Source organism: Pagrus pagrus, assembly GCF_965226575.1.
Source record: "Pagrus pagrus genome assembly, chromosome: 6".
NCBI lineage: Eukaryota > Metazoa > Chordata > Actinopteri > Spariformes > Sparidae > Pagrus > Pagrus pagrus.
Genome location: NC_140190.1, coordinates 23,007,612 through 23,021,495, shown reverse-complemented (window position 1 = coordinate 23,021,495; position 13,884 = coordinate 23,007,612). Strand labels below are relative to the sequence as shown.

The 13,884-nt window shown below is 42.5% G+C and overlaps 1 protein-coding gene across 4 annotated transcripts in view; it reads left to right on the top strand.

The window, feature by feature from the left end:
• adamts10 (ADAM metallopeptidase with thrombospondin type 1 motif, 10) overlaps nucleotides 1-13,884 on the top strand; it is a 53,710-nt gene that overhangs the window by 5,004 nt on the left and 34,822 nt on the right. Inside the window, exons 2-5 of one of the 4 annotated variants that reach the window (XM_084355613.1) lie at nucleotides 951-1,352; nucleotides 9,429-9,568; nucleotides 9,664-9,873; nucleotides 13,386-13,554. In XM_084355613.1, the coding sequence (XP_084211739.1) occupies nucleotides 1,250-1,352; nucleotides 9,429-9,568; nucleotides 9,664-9,873; nucleotides 13,386-13,554 (622 nt within the window). In that variant the 5' untranslated portion in view covers nucleotides 951-1,249. Of the gene's footprint in view, nucleotides 1-950; nucleotides 1,353-9,428; nucleotides 9,569-9,663; nucleotides 9,874-13,385; nucleotides 13,555-13,884 lie in introns of those variants that run through there. The other 3 variants (XM_084355614.1, XM_084355615.1, XM_084355616.1) reach the window with 3 other exon arrangements.

Sequence of the window (13,884 nt, the reverse complement as noted above, 5' to 3'; positions counted from 1 at the left end):
TTCCCAGTTAGCTCCTAGCTCTGCTTAATGTTACACACTGGAAATCAACTTCTTCTTCGACAACTCTATAAACAGTAGTTGCCAGGGGCAGCACAGTGCATTTTCCTGTGTTGGCAGGGAAGAATAATTTCTGGTGTGTAACATTAAGCAGAGCTAACTGGGAAGTAGCAGAGTGTTTATGGTTTTTAAGATATTACTTCTGGCTGATGTTGTTATCCGATTTTAAAACCTGAAATAAAAAAATAACAAAAACCCTGTATTGGTCCAACTATAATTATTGCAATACTCTTATTCTTTGTCTCAGGTGTAAACAAAGTTCATATAGGCACTCATACCACCAGTCTGCTAGCCAGGATGCCAGCCAATTAGTAAGCTGCACAGTCAGGCAGCCAGCCAGCAAGTCACTCAGCCATACAACCAACCACCACAGTCAGTCAGCGTAGCAGTGATGGCAACCTGCTGCTCCTCTCAAATTGGCTCATTTTACCCCCAGAGCCTCTGACATAATACCCACTTCAAGCCCTGTTTGGGCATTAAGCGCAGCTTTTTACAAGATCAATGGCTTCCTTTGTGTTTGAACTCTTTCCGGTGGGCAGGCAGTTTAAAGAGCAGGGCCTTAGGGGCCCCAGGTTGGGACCTGCTGTTGTCTCTGGTCATCAGAGTGAAAGACAGGGTGTTTGTCCTTCGCCAAAGCCAAGATTGATTAGCTGAAGGAACAATGCAGGACTGGGCGGTCCTTCACTGGACGCTGAATATGAACTGGGTAGATTTGTCTTGTTAGACTGGGAACTGCATGGGTCAATGGGATCTCATGCTCCCTCTCTCTAAGTCTGTTTCACTATGTCTCCCTTGTTCCTCCCACCTTTTTGAGCTTAAATCTGTCTCTCTCCTCCCTTTTCACTCCCTTTCCTTGCCTTCCTCTTCCTGACTGAACAATTTCTCTTCTGCAGGGCTACAGAGAACAGAAACCCACCACTGCTGCTGCTGAACCCCTTGGGAGATCTGTCCAGGCTTTTTCTACTTCTGCGAGGTCTTGTCCAGGATCCATCGCCAATTGCTGATCAACACGCTGCAGAGGCTGCTATGTCTGTCTGAGCTCACGGATCTTCCTGCAGCCATGGCCCAACAGAGCGCTGAGCTGTCCTACTGCTAGGCGACGGGGCATCCGAGAGGGCAGAAGACATGTTGGGACAGACTCCCGGGGAGCACTGCACTGAAGTCTGTTACTATAGCAAATACTGTAGTAACCATGGAAACGCTATGGAGGACTGGTCTGGTCTGCACTGTCATCCTCATCATGTTTGCCACCGAGGTCGAAGGAGGTCACAGAGATGAGTTCGCTCAATCGCAAGGTGAGAGGAGCCAATTATGAATAATGTGTTGAAAATTGCTATAAAGTTAGCAACATCAGGCTGACTGACACCTTGGATCGTGATTAGCCTACTGCCTACCTTTCACACTTGAACCGATACCAATACCTGGAATCAATACTGGTATCCAGCTGTACTTTTTTGGATATTTTACTCTCTTTGTAATAACAAAAATATAATTCAAGTTGTAAAAAAGTTCTGTGGCCGAGTGTTGGCTAATGCTAGTAAAAGTGTGAAGCTAACGTCAACCAAAACAGTGAAAAAAGACCAGTTATTTCCAACAACAACTTATCCAACTAGTTAATCAATTACCTGAAGATATTGATGTTGTTAATGCCTCACTTACAGTTTTTCCCGTCCCCAGTGGGTTAAACCTCTTACGCGCTAGCTGCAGGCATGTTAACGTCAGCTGTGCGTACTGCAGGGGACTTCAGGCTATTAAACACGGTACACTCTTCAGCTTTTAGATATGTCGTGTTTTATCAGGTGTTTTCTCGAGTTAGATGTGTTGCCGTGGCTAGCTTTGCTTTTTGTGTTAGAAAAGTTGCAGTGACAGGTGTTGAGTTTTGAGGACTCCACGCTTGCTACTGCTTTTTGCTCGTCGTGGACAATATCCCCACGGCGGCCATTTTCCTCCGGTGGGAATTTCAAATGTCGTACTGTGATGTGATTATCACTTCACTGCTTTCCAATTGATCAGCAGCCAAATGACAAGCAAAAAGGTAAAACAACATATTTGGTCACCCGTTAGCTAATTTTAGCATTCAATCACTACCTAGCTAACATTACTTGTAGGCTTAAATAAATGTGCCAAAGATGTGTGTTAATATTTTAGCGTTAATTTGCACCTTGTCTATCGTATCGTGTAACCCGCAGATTCCACTGGATACGGTACGGCTGCGTTACGGCTCCGCCACGGCGGCGGAGCTGATCCGTAGCACTTTAGTCTATGTGTTAACTTCCACCAGGTCCGCTGCGCTGCGTGTCTGCTGCGTGCCAGCTCCGGCAGTCCGCAGCCCTGCGGAGCAGATACGCAGGACTTCTATTCTGGCGGACGCCGCAACACAACGCAGCAATTCAGCCGAATTTAGCACAGAGCAGACAGGAAGTCAGACACGAAACAACAACAAGAAATCCGGTTGATTTTCAAAATAAAACACTCCGTGTTGATACAAACACAAAAACCTCAAAAAAGAGACAAATACAAGCTCTTCTTCTAATCCGTCGGTCGGGAACACTTTGTGTTGTTGTGTTTATAGCACATACATATAACTGCGTTCGTGTGTGATAATGTAATTATCGCGGGAATTCCTCGGTTTCGTTTCTCCAGCTGATCGGCGGAGCTGCGCCGTAGCGGACTCAAAACGCAACTGGTGGGGGTTGCCGGACGAGGACGACGGAGCACAATCGTACCGGGGCCGTAACGCAGCCGTACCGTAGCTGTACCGTATCCAGTGGAATCTGCGGGTAACACTATCAAACAGTACCGTTAGCTAGGAGGTAGTTGAAAGCTAACGTTAGTTGTTGTCTAACAGTAGCTAATGGGCTAATTTGTAAGATTCCCAACTTTAATACAAAACTGGACATGAAAACTGGAACACAGTGTGATATATGAGTTTCCCATCCTGTGCGTGATGTCAGAGGAGAATGGCCGCCGTGTGAATGTGGTCTACTGTTAAACAAAATAGTCTAAAATAGGCAAAATACATTTTTCAATCAGGGACTATGTGATCAGAGTACAAGTTGACAAGTTTATGAATTTGACATTTAATAACAGTTTTCAGTAACTGGCAGTTTTTAAAACTCGGTTGCTATAGGAACATTTTGGTGGGTACCAAACATGCATTGAGAAGTGGTACCCAGCCGTACCTACATGAATACAACTGTATAACAACACTTGCTTTATTTAAAGTTGTCCATGCAGTGTCCAGACTGAAAAGTCACCGCAGCTCATTCATGAGTAAATCTGAACCCATGGTAAGAAGGCTAGACGTCTTCACTATATGAAAGTTACAGTAATCCTATTACAGTTATATAATTACCAGAGTAATCCTGTAGTTATTATTAGAAATATGTGTTCACCCTTTCCCGCCAAAAACTGTCTGACTGGTGTCCCACCCTCGTCTGGCGCAGGTCTGCAGCCAGGTTGCATAACACGAGTTGACCTTTTCAAACCAATCCGAAATTCAGTGTGAAAAGACTTTCAGAGTCCTGAGTGAGAATTAAACACAGAATTAACAGCACACAATGTATTCTCTGTGATCTTTATAAGTAGTGGGAAAACATAATTGCTTTCTTAGCTTTCTACTGTGGGGAGCTTTAATTATTTTCAGTCTTTGAGAACAAGAGTACTTTAATGTATTTTATGATCAAGACGCCCAGACTGAAGTCTGTTTCTCATTTCAGTAACACAAAACAACCTTCTGAGTGCTACCTCATGTTTAAAAAACCTGTTTTAATTTGTATCTGATTAATTGTAATTTAAGGATCAGCACGTGTACTGTATTTCTTTTAATTTGTAGTTCACGGTGCTCAGATGAGAAAAAGTTTTGTGAAATGAGCCATAGAAAACATTTCAGGTCTGACCGGGCTGTCTGGGTGTCTGAGGCACACTCCAGGCCTGCAGGTCTGGACTGCTGAACTTGAACTCTGCCTCCACAAATCATGTTGCTGTGGCACGGCCACGTGCCTGCCCCCCTCACCTCTCACCACACAGTCTCCCTGGCTTGCTCACATACACACTGAAGCTGCAGCGACTAAAATTCCCCGAAGGCAAAGACATAAAATCCCTGAGTGTCCGTGTCTCGTCACCCAGAACAAGGCTGTGATTGTGTATTTCCTAAACTTAACCTCTGACCTCTCACAGCCATCTGTCTCCAATAGTCTGCCACGCTGCTTCCTTTAAGTAACCCACCCCTCAAACCCTGACGTGGCTCACTCCCTCAGAGACTTCATTTTCCACAGGTACAGACAGTTAGAGCTTTAAAGCTACACTAATTCATATTTTTTATATTAACAATGAATTGAATGACAAATGAAAAAGGAGATGAGAGAGTTTTCACCCAACTCTTAAACAGGAACTCATCCAGCTTTGTATCACTGCAGTGTTGGTAGTATGTACAACTGAACAATGGTAAACTTCTCTCCATTCTGTGCTGTATCAACTACAGATTGAACTTAAGCATTTTTGTTGTTCTTCTGTTGTTGTTGGCCGGTGTTAAACTATAATTGTATACAGCTACAACAATGTTTTTATTTGCTTTTAAACACCACACACAACATGATATTAAAAACAAGGCTTGGCTATAAAATCTTTTATTTTTATGATCCTCTTACTCTCCCTCTATGTCTGTCTCTTTCTCTTCACTATGAACTTGACTCTGGTCCAGGCCTTGGCTGATATCCTAACACAGATGATAACCCCATTGAGTCATTTTTGATTAAACCTCTTGCAACAACAAATGAAATAATAGGATAATTACTAGAAACATAAAGATGTCTCTTGTGTCCAGCTGTGTGCATAATATGCTGTTAGTTTCTAAGGGCTTATTTAGAGAGTGTGAGAGGACAAATTTGCAGCAGGTGGACCTTTTAGCTTATTCAAACTTTTATTTTTCTCTCCTTGTTGATGTGTTTTGAAAGAACAACCATGGCCAAGGCCTGGAGTCCATTCCTTTTTAAGTATACAGAAAATTCATGTATCGTTACACAGTATACACTTCCACAAGGCATTTGATCCTAGCTGCAGGGATTTTCTCTCATTCTGCCACAGAAGTATTAGTGAGGTGGGCCACTGATGTTGGGCGATAAGGTCTGGCTCACAGTCGGCATTCCAGTTAATTCCAAAGGTGTTGGGTGGGGTTGAGGTCAGCACTCTGTGCAGGCCAATTAAGTTTCTCCACACCAAACCTGGAAAAAACATTTCTTTATGAAGCTGGCTTTGTGCACTGGGACGTTGTTATGGTGAAACAGACAAGGATCTTCTCCAAACAGCTTCCACAAAGTTGAAAGCACACTAATATCTTTGTATATTTTTTATTTAGACGTGGCATAGCACAAACCTCATTTTGGTAGCTGCTTGTATCTTTCATAGTACCAGTAGTAGTTGGAGGAGCAAGGACTCATTTTAAGTAAAGTCTTGAACAGATTTAGATTCAAGATTTCTTCATTGTCATTATACCTAGGTACAACGAAACTTTGTTTGGCATTCTTCTTTCTGAAGTAAAATAAAATATAAATAAAAGACATGTAACAGTAAACAGAATGTAGAATAAAGACAAATAGACAAAAGCTTATAAATAGAACAGAAAACCAATACATAAGTCGAAGCAGCATCCGTAATTAAAAGCAACATCAGTGCAAAGTGTCTCCAGTGAAGTTTGTTAGTGGCTGTTCTTTTGGAGGGGAGTGATGGAGGCCACAGTTCTTGGATAGAAGCTGTTTTTCAGCTGTTCTGTTCTGGATTTTACTGTCCTGAAATGTCAAACAGGGAGTGGGCAGGGTGTGTGCTATCTCTTATTGTACTGCTAGCTTTCTTTCCAGGTTTGTTGGCATATATGTTGTCCAGTGGAGGGCGCTCCATCCCGACAATGCGCTGGGCCGCCGGTGGCTGTGCAGCTGGCATACCACACTGTGACGCTGTTCATCAGGATGGTTTCAACTGTGCTCCCGTAGAAATCCAGTAGCAGTTTCTGTGGGAGTTTGGCCTGTTTCAGTGTCCTAAGAAAAAAAGAGTCTTTGGCGGCCTTCCGAAAGGTTTGTCAACTGCCACTACCTCGTCATCTGGAAGGATACAAAAGTATTTTACTTTAGGCATATATTGGCCCAATCCTACATACACCCCGCCCGCGCCCTACCCCGCCATTTTGTATGTTCATGTAGGGTGTCCCAAGTCTTGTTGGGATAGAGGGGTAGGGTGAAGTGTTACGGCTTCATGGCCCCCAAACGGAGGTCTTTCAGAGGCACACTGCAAACTGAGGGTTATGTGAACTTCCTGTTGTTTCTATGAATTATGGCCCTTTTCTTACATTCGCTTCTAGTTTGCTGATGTCTTGGTAGCTAACTTGCTATCTACAAGGTACAAGGTTGTACAAGTGTTTGAAAACTAAATAATGTTTAAAGTCCTTGTGTCCTTCAGTGTTGAGGGTGAGTTCAGGAGTCTCATGGCCGTGGGAATGAAGCTGCTCCATAGTCTGGTGGTACGGCAGCAGACACTTCTGTATCTTTTGCCAGATGGCAGCAGGGTGAATAGACTGTGGTTGGGGTGGATGCTGTCTTTTAGTTTCCTTTCGGCTCTGTTGAGACATCACACTTAACCATTGTCAGTAATGTCACTAGCTAAAGTTATATCGTTATTGCTGATTTGTGCATGACAGTACCACACTTTGGCATATTTCAATATAGCATTTCCCACTTTGTTGGCCTGTGATGCCCAACATTTAACTAATCTGTTGTTACTGAGAAATCATCCAGATAAAAACGGAATACTGGAAATGCCCAGTCATGTCTGTTTACATAAACACCATCGACAACAACTGATAATGTAAATGTAGGGAGATTTCAACCATTACCCCTTGTAACTTTGTTCTGAGAGGCAAGGGGGCAATCAAACATGAGGGGTAAAAGTTGGAATGGGATTGATCCATCAACAAGTGAGCACATTTCACTATTTCACCAGCTCTTGTAGTAGTTGTTTCAAGCGAAGCAGAGCAGCGTCAATCCTGAGGTGCTATGAAGGTGTGTCTGGGATGAAGGGAGGGACAGTTTCCCATCCAGAGTATTTCCTTCCACTATTTTCATTTGATGATAACAGAAAGGAGTGTGATCCCCTGCTCATGGGTGGATGGGTGTATTTATCAGCACAGAAGCTTCTGTATGAAGCCCTTTTTGGGAGTGTCTCTTGTTAAATTTAGCAAGTGGGTTTCCACTGTCAGCTTGCTCTTTTTGCTTTGATGTCGACTTAACAATTTAATCTTCTGTAGCTTCTGCAAGGTCTCAATTTGCTCAATTCCCTAACCATTAAAGGATAAAGGCATTCTTCATCTATCTTCTCAAAACTAGACAGCTGCAAAACCATTGATACGTTTGCTCTGATGTAACTAAACTTTCAGACGTGATTGACACTCCACGTCACGTACAGTGTTTAGTTTCAACTATATAGTTTCTCTGAACATCTGGTGTGCGTCTGTTACGGGAAACAACATAAACTATCAGAGAAACAGGGAGGTGATAATGTGGATATTTAAAATGAATTATTAAGTAAGTATCTACAGGAACTACATATGTCCTCTGTGGGAGGGAGGAGACACTGAGCGTGATATGTTGGAAATCCTGCAGAGATAAACACACACGCTCAAACCTTTTAGTTCAAGCTACAAACTAATTTGTTTCACTGGTTTTCATGAGTGTACAGTTTATTCTGTGTGAGGTCTCCTTAATTTCTTCCTTGGAGGTGAGTTATTTCTACTTTATTGACACCCTGCCTTCATTTTCTCTCTAGGAGCTTTTCCTGTGCTTCAAAGGTAATGTTAATACCACCTGCCTGATTACTTGCTGTGGTTTGTGGGAGCAGGATGGATCTGTTGTGGGAAACAGCTCAGAGCTCTTTTAGGAAGTTAATAGTTTTCAACAAGTTTTGTGAAATAGTGCTGACATTGTTTCGGTGCCTTTAAGTGTCCATTGCGAGGCTGTTTGAACCCGTCATTAGTGTGGTTTCTTGACTTTGTAAGTGGGAATGTTTTTGATAGCTCTAGATCTCACAATGTGTCATATAGCTGAAGACAAAAAAAACTAAAATAAATGACTTATTTGCAGTGGTGGAATGTAACTAAGCACATTTACTCAAGCACTGTACTTAAGTACGATTTTGACATACTTGTACTGAGTATTTCCATTTTCTGCCATGTTAGACTTCCACTCCACCACATTTGGAGGCAAATACTCTACTTTTCACTCCACTATATTAGTTTGATAACTTAATTTACTAGTTGCTTTGCAGATGACATGCCGCATTACTGACAGACAGAACGGGGGGCTTGAAGCAAAGTTTACTAAAGTAGTTTATGTCAGCTAATGAGGAAGTTGTAAGCAGGTGTGCAGGTGGGTGTGGAGTTCAGGTAACGAGGAGAAGCAGGACAACACAGGGAGGGAATTAGGGGCCTGCTTCTAATTTGTTTTCCACTATCATGGAGCTGTCGGTGATTTTTTCCATATACATTTTACTTTCAGCGAAAACTTTACATCCTGCTTTCTTAAGTCGTTACAGAAGTGTGTTTTGCTCCATAGCTGTGCATCTACATAGGGAAGGAAGACAATTAGATGTGAAATTATAATGTAACAAACACTGACTCATTCACCCTTTTTGTAAAAGAAACAAAGCACTGTCCATTTTTGTTCTCATGACTGAAACCAGCAGCTGATCACATTTTGTACTAAACATCCAGTGTTGAACATGCAGTACAACCTCATGAGTTCCATGTGAAGGCAGCATTTGTAACTGTGCTTGCTGTTTATTCAAGCCAGACCTATCTGCTGCTCACAGAGTGGTTTTTCCCGGTACAGAGCTCTCCAAATCTGTACCAGGGAACTCTGATCTCTGGGTATTTACTCTGTGTGGGAAGGGGCTGCTTCTCCACCAATCGAGGCCAAAGGTTTGATGAAAACTGGACTCATTTGCCGGTGACCTTTTCCCCGTTCGTTAGCTGACGTTGGCTGTTTGGAGCCGTGTGTGTTTGGACAATAAATCTCTACCAGGCCCCGGCACAGACTGGGACAGACAGGAAGTATACAGTTTCAGTGTAACCATGGCAACATCCCTTTGGCCTCATGCAGGAGGGGGTTCTTGGAGTGGAGGGACCTTGTCAGTAATGGGCCAAAAAGCCTGCAAGTTTCTCTGTGCCAACTGGGTTACTCTCTCAATAAAGAGCCCCATAGCCTTATTAGAAATAAGCAACTCCCAAATCCTCAACTGTTTTTAATCACAGTCACTTAGATAAAGATGAATTTTGGCTTTATTAAGTTAACTCTCTCTTTTTTCCCCCTGTATTTCCCTTCTTCTAGCTGCTTTCCTGTCCAGTCTAGGCCAGTATGAGATCGCCATCCCAGTACGTGTAGGACCTAATGGTGAGACGCTGGACGCAGAAACGCCTCAACACCACCAAAGAAGAAGACGTAGCACTGAGGACAGACTGCCTGACTCTGTATTATGCTTTTTGAAATTGTTTCCTTTTATTTTTTAATCTTCTTTTGTCTGTTTTTCTTATAAGCTGAGCTCTCTCTCTTTTCTATCTCTCAGCTCTTCTACCAACTCTCCACGTCCCGTAACAACTTCCTGATGAACCTAACGCTGCAGGGAGGCCTGCTGTCCCGGCAGTTCAGGGTGGAGTACTGGAAGAGAGGTCGATTAGCCTGGAGTCACCCTTACTCTCCCCATTGCCAGTATGTAGGACACCTCCAAGACCAGCCACACTCAAGCAAAGTGGCCCTGAGCAACTGTAACGGCCTGGTAAGACCGAAACCTTCAAGTCTAATCCACATCTAATACGGCCAGTAAGGTCAGCAGCAGCAGCAGCAGCGCTGGCTCAGCAAATAAGGGATCAGTAATGCTTGATTTTGGACATCAAAGCATGAAATTTTAACAAACCTTAAGTACTCAAGCCGGCATTAACCTTTGCCCAGACCAACTGGTGTGGTCCTCGGAAACTGAAATGACCTGAATGAAAGGCAGTGATAGACAGCAAAAAAAGCTGCTTTATTTCTTTCTTGTTTCTGTCCCTACAGATAATTGACTATGTGTAGAATACTTTGTGCATTTTTGCTCGATGAATGACTGAAACAATTAATCGATTTATTTCCTTTCAATCGAGTTACCGTTGCCGCTCTAACTAGAAGGTGGCCGTCCTAGATAGAGAGGCAAGACTCAGTGAATTTTACATAGCACACTTTCCCATTGTCCCTCCTTGACAGCATGCGTGGTGTTGCAGTCAGTTGTACTCAACTGCACAAAAGTGACGGGAGTAGTTGTGCGATGAAAAAAGAGAGCTTGACAGAGAAGCGCAAAGTTTGTTTATGTTATCAGCTCTGGACGCCTGACCAATCACTGCATAAAGAGAGTGTAATTTAGGAAAGGTACAAAAAGCCCTCCTATTCCAACATGGGGAGGATGTAGGGAGGTGCCGTTAGACAGTCCAATAAGTACTTTGTTTGAAGTGTAGCCTTCACAGTTAACCCAAAATGCATCAAGTTCTGGCATGCTCTCTTGGTGCTGTTTACTGGGAGATGATTAACTGGAAGTGTGGTCAACGGGGCGAGTTATGGGAAGCAGTGAAAAACTAACTGAACCTTTTAATAATCTTTAATCATCTGGAAATTTCGACAGCTTACCACAGTGGTCTTGTTTACCACTTAGTAAAGTAATTCCTTTTAATTTATTGCCCATTCTCATGAAGTCATCTGCTTGTGAAGAGATCAAAGGTAGTTCATCTCTGAATGACTGGATCACTTAATTGTGATGCATCACTTCGTTGGCTGAAATAATTTTGCTGCATTCACAGCACTTTGTATGTGTATCCTCTCACTACAAACAGCAGGCTCCACAATAACAGTTGTTTACACAGCTGAGGATTAGATGTGTTCACAAAGCGTTAATAAGCTGCACACGTAATTACTGTTGGTCAGACCAGCATGAGCACATTCACCAGAGAGCGGGCTGTGTGTCCAGGGGAGCATCACTAACTTTATTATGAGATTAAAGCCACTTTGAAAGCTGCCGCAGTGAGCCGAGGGGAGACACTCGCTCTGGCCGCTGCCAACACATCTGAGCAGAATCAAAGGAAGTGTTAGTGTATCGCTCTCTGTCTCACTCTCTCATTTTTCTCGCTCCCATTCACTCTTTCATGCTCTCACGTGTGTTTGTCTGTGGGGTCCTGATCCTTTCCTCTGATGGGCCGACAGTTGGCAACACAGAACCCCTGTAAGGGGGGACAGTGGGACAGTCTGACCACTGAGCGGGGACGATATGTTGGGCTTGCAGCTCTGATATAAAAGTATCTCAAATTATAAAATGAGTTTCATTTCTTCACTGAACAGTTGTTAGATAGCCTGAGATTAGGGCTGAATTATAATCCGACTCACAAGAAGATTGCATTTTTTCTTAAGGCAGAATTGTGTTTGTTTGGATCCCATCAAATGTTGTTTTCAGTGAAAATGACAATTGTGATGCAAAAATGATCATTCCCATTAATTGTGAATCATATCGCAGTCAAATTATCTGTCAAAATAATCGCAGTATGACTTGTTTTAGCGGATCATGCAGCCCTATCTGACATAGTTCTGATGGTGACATGTGGCATATTATTGTACCGTAATGTTGATGTTAAAGAGCTGAATCTATTATTTCTCATTAAGGGTTTTACAACTGCTAACATTGTGATAAATGTCAACAAATGTAACCTGAAATATAATTACCAATGCTGCTGTACATGGGAGGAATTTTAAGAAATTCTCAAAAAAAGAGAAAACTAGAAGATTCCAAATATAAATGTTTAATCTAACAGTGTAATAGTTGTCAGTGCATTACTATCTAAGTTCTCAGTTTGTACATGTTGTTCTATTTTAAGTAAATAATGTCTTCATCTCTGTCCGTTATTTGAGGGGGTGTCTTTTCTTCACTTCAAGCTTGAGGAGGACAGCTGCAAGAGTGTAATATTAAAGGATAAGTTGACCCAAAAATGATACTTGCCTCTTTGCCAATGGAAAGTCAGGTGAAGTTTTGTCATCCACAAAACATTTCTGGAGCTTCACAGCAAAACAACCTTGCAGCATTCTCCTCATAAACAACTGAAGTAGGCGGGGACAGTGGGTGCTCGAGCTTGACGGAGGATGCAACTAACATATGTTTGAATCATTTTGGGCTTTGGTTGTTTCTTTGCATTTTAAAACAAGTCCCCATCTACTTCAGTTGTTGAGGAGAAGGCTGCAACACTGTTTTGAAGCTCCAGAAATGTTTTGTAGATGACGAAACTTCACCAGACTATCCATCAGCATGAGGGTGAGTAGATAATAGCTGAATTTTCATTTTCGGGTGAACTTATCCTCTACTGTGTCATTGTGCATTTCTTTTCTAAGAGCTTGTGTTATTTAGTAGTACAACCACAATTTAAAGTCGATGATCGTTGTGGAACAAAAGCTTTTGTCTCGGATTTCACTGTGGCTTTAGACACATTAAAGGGGCACTGTCTAGTTTTGGACAAGAAATTCAAACTCTTTGAATATTAAATATTTACAATATAATACTAATAATAATAATACAAACTCAGAAATATTTATCTTTTCCATAACTGAATAAACAAGCTGTTCTCAGAGGAACTATTTGAAGCTAGAAAGGTGGCAGGGTCCGCCAAATATAAACAAAGTAAATCAGTATGAAACTGTGTTGTCCTTTAAGGTTATACAGTCATGAGTTTTCTTTAGGCGTAAAAATCTTTCAGTGGAGATCTTTCTCTTATGACTAAAATTTCTTCCTCAAAATTACATAGTGCACCTTTAAACATGGGCAGTGAATTCTCCAAATGTGATGCTCCCTGATCAATGACAACTAAACTACATGGACTGTGATCATAAATGAAGCACGAACTGACACAAGACGAAACACTGAGCTCAAAATGTGCTGCAGTAGAAGCTCGGAGGTTGTTATGAAGCCCCCTCCTCTCCAGCTGTCAGTGTTCTGAACCATTAGCATCAGGATCCCTCAGAGGGCCTCTGATTCACTCCTGCCTGACATTAACTAACCCTACCTACTCCGCTGTCATTCCTCTCTGTCAACACATAGGGAATACGCAATTTTAGTCGTATCGGTGATGGAGCATTGGACTTTATCTGTATTTTGGGCTGTGTTTTTTGTTTTATTAACATGTTTTGGTGAAAAATTCAGACCATCCGTTTGTGATTTTTGTATCTTGAAAGCAATGATTCCTGTTATTCTATTCTGTTCTATTCTACACATCTGTCTCTCTGCAGCAGGGGGTGATTGTTGCAGGGGGAGAGGAGTACCTGATTGAACCCCTTGTCTCACCAGATAACCAGACCAGGACAGAGAGGGGGGAGAGAGCAGAGGGGCGCCCCCATGTGGTTTACAAGCGGTCATCGCTCCGCCATCAGTACAAGGGCCAATCCTGCGGAGTCATTGGTGAGAGGAGAGATATTCTCGTCTTTTTAGTAGCAGCAGTTTGGTCCAGACTGGAGGAGTAAACTACCTCAGGTTGATTAGCAGCCAGCAGCAGAAGATTGTGGTTGTGCCTAAGTTCCCAGTTGTGATTGGGTGTGACTGAGTCTGTGTTACAGGGCGTTGCTGAAAAAGCAGAAATATGTTCAGAAAAGCATCTTTTGACAGATTCATGTTTCAAAAAACATCTCACTTTGTAAATCTTATCCTGCTCTGTATTCATGGAAGGTGTGTTTAGGCATCATCCTGTTTGGGAAAGTGTTTCAGACGATCATCGGTGATATCTTGTTCAGT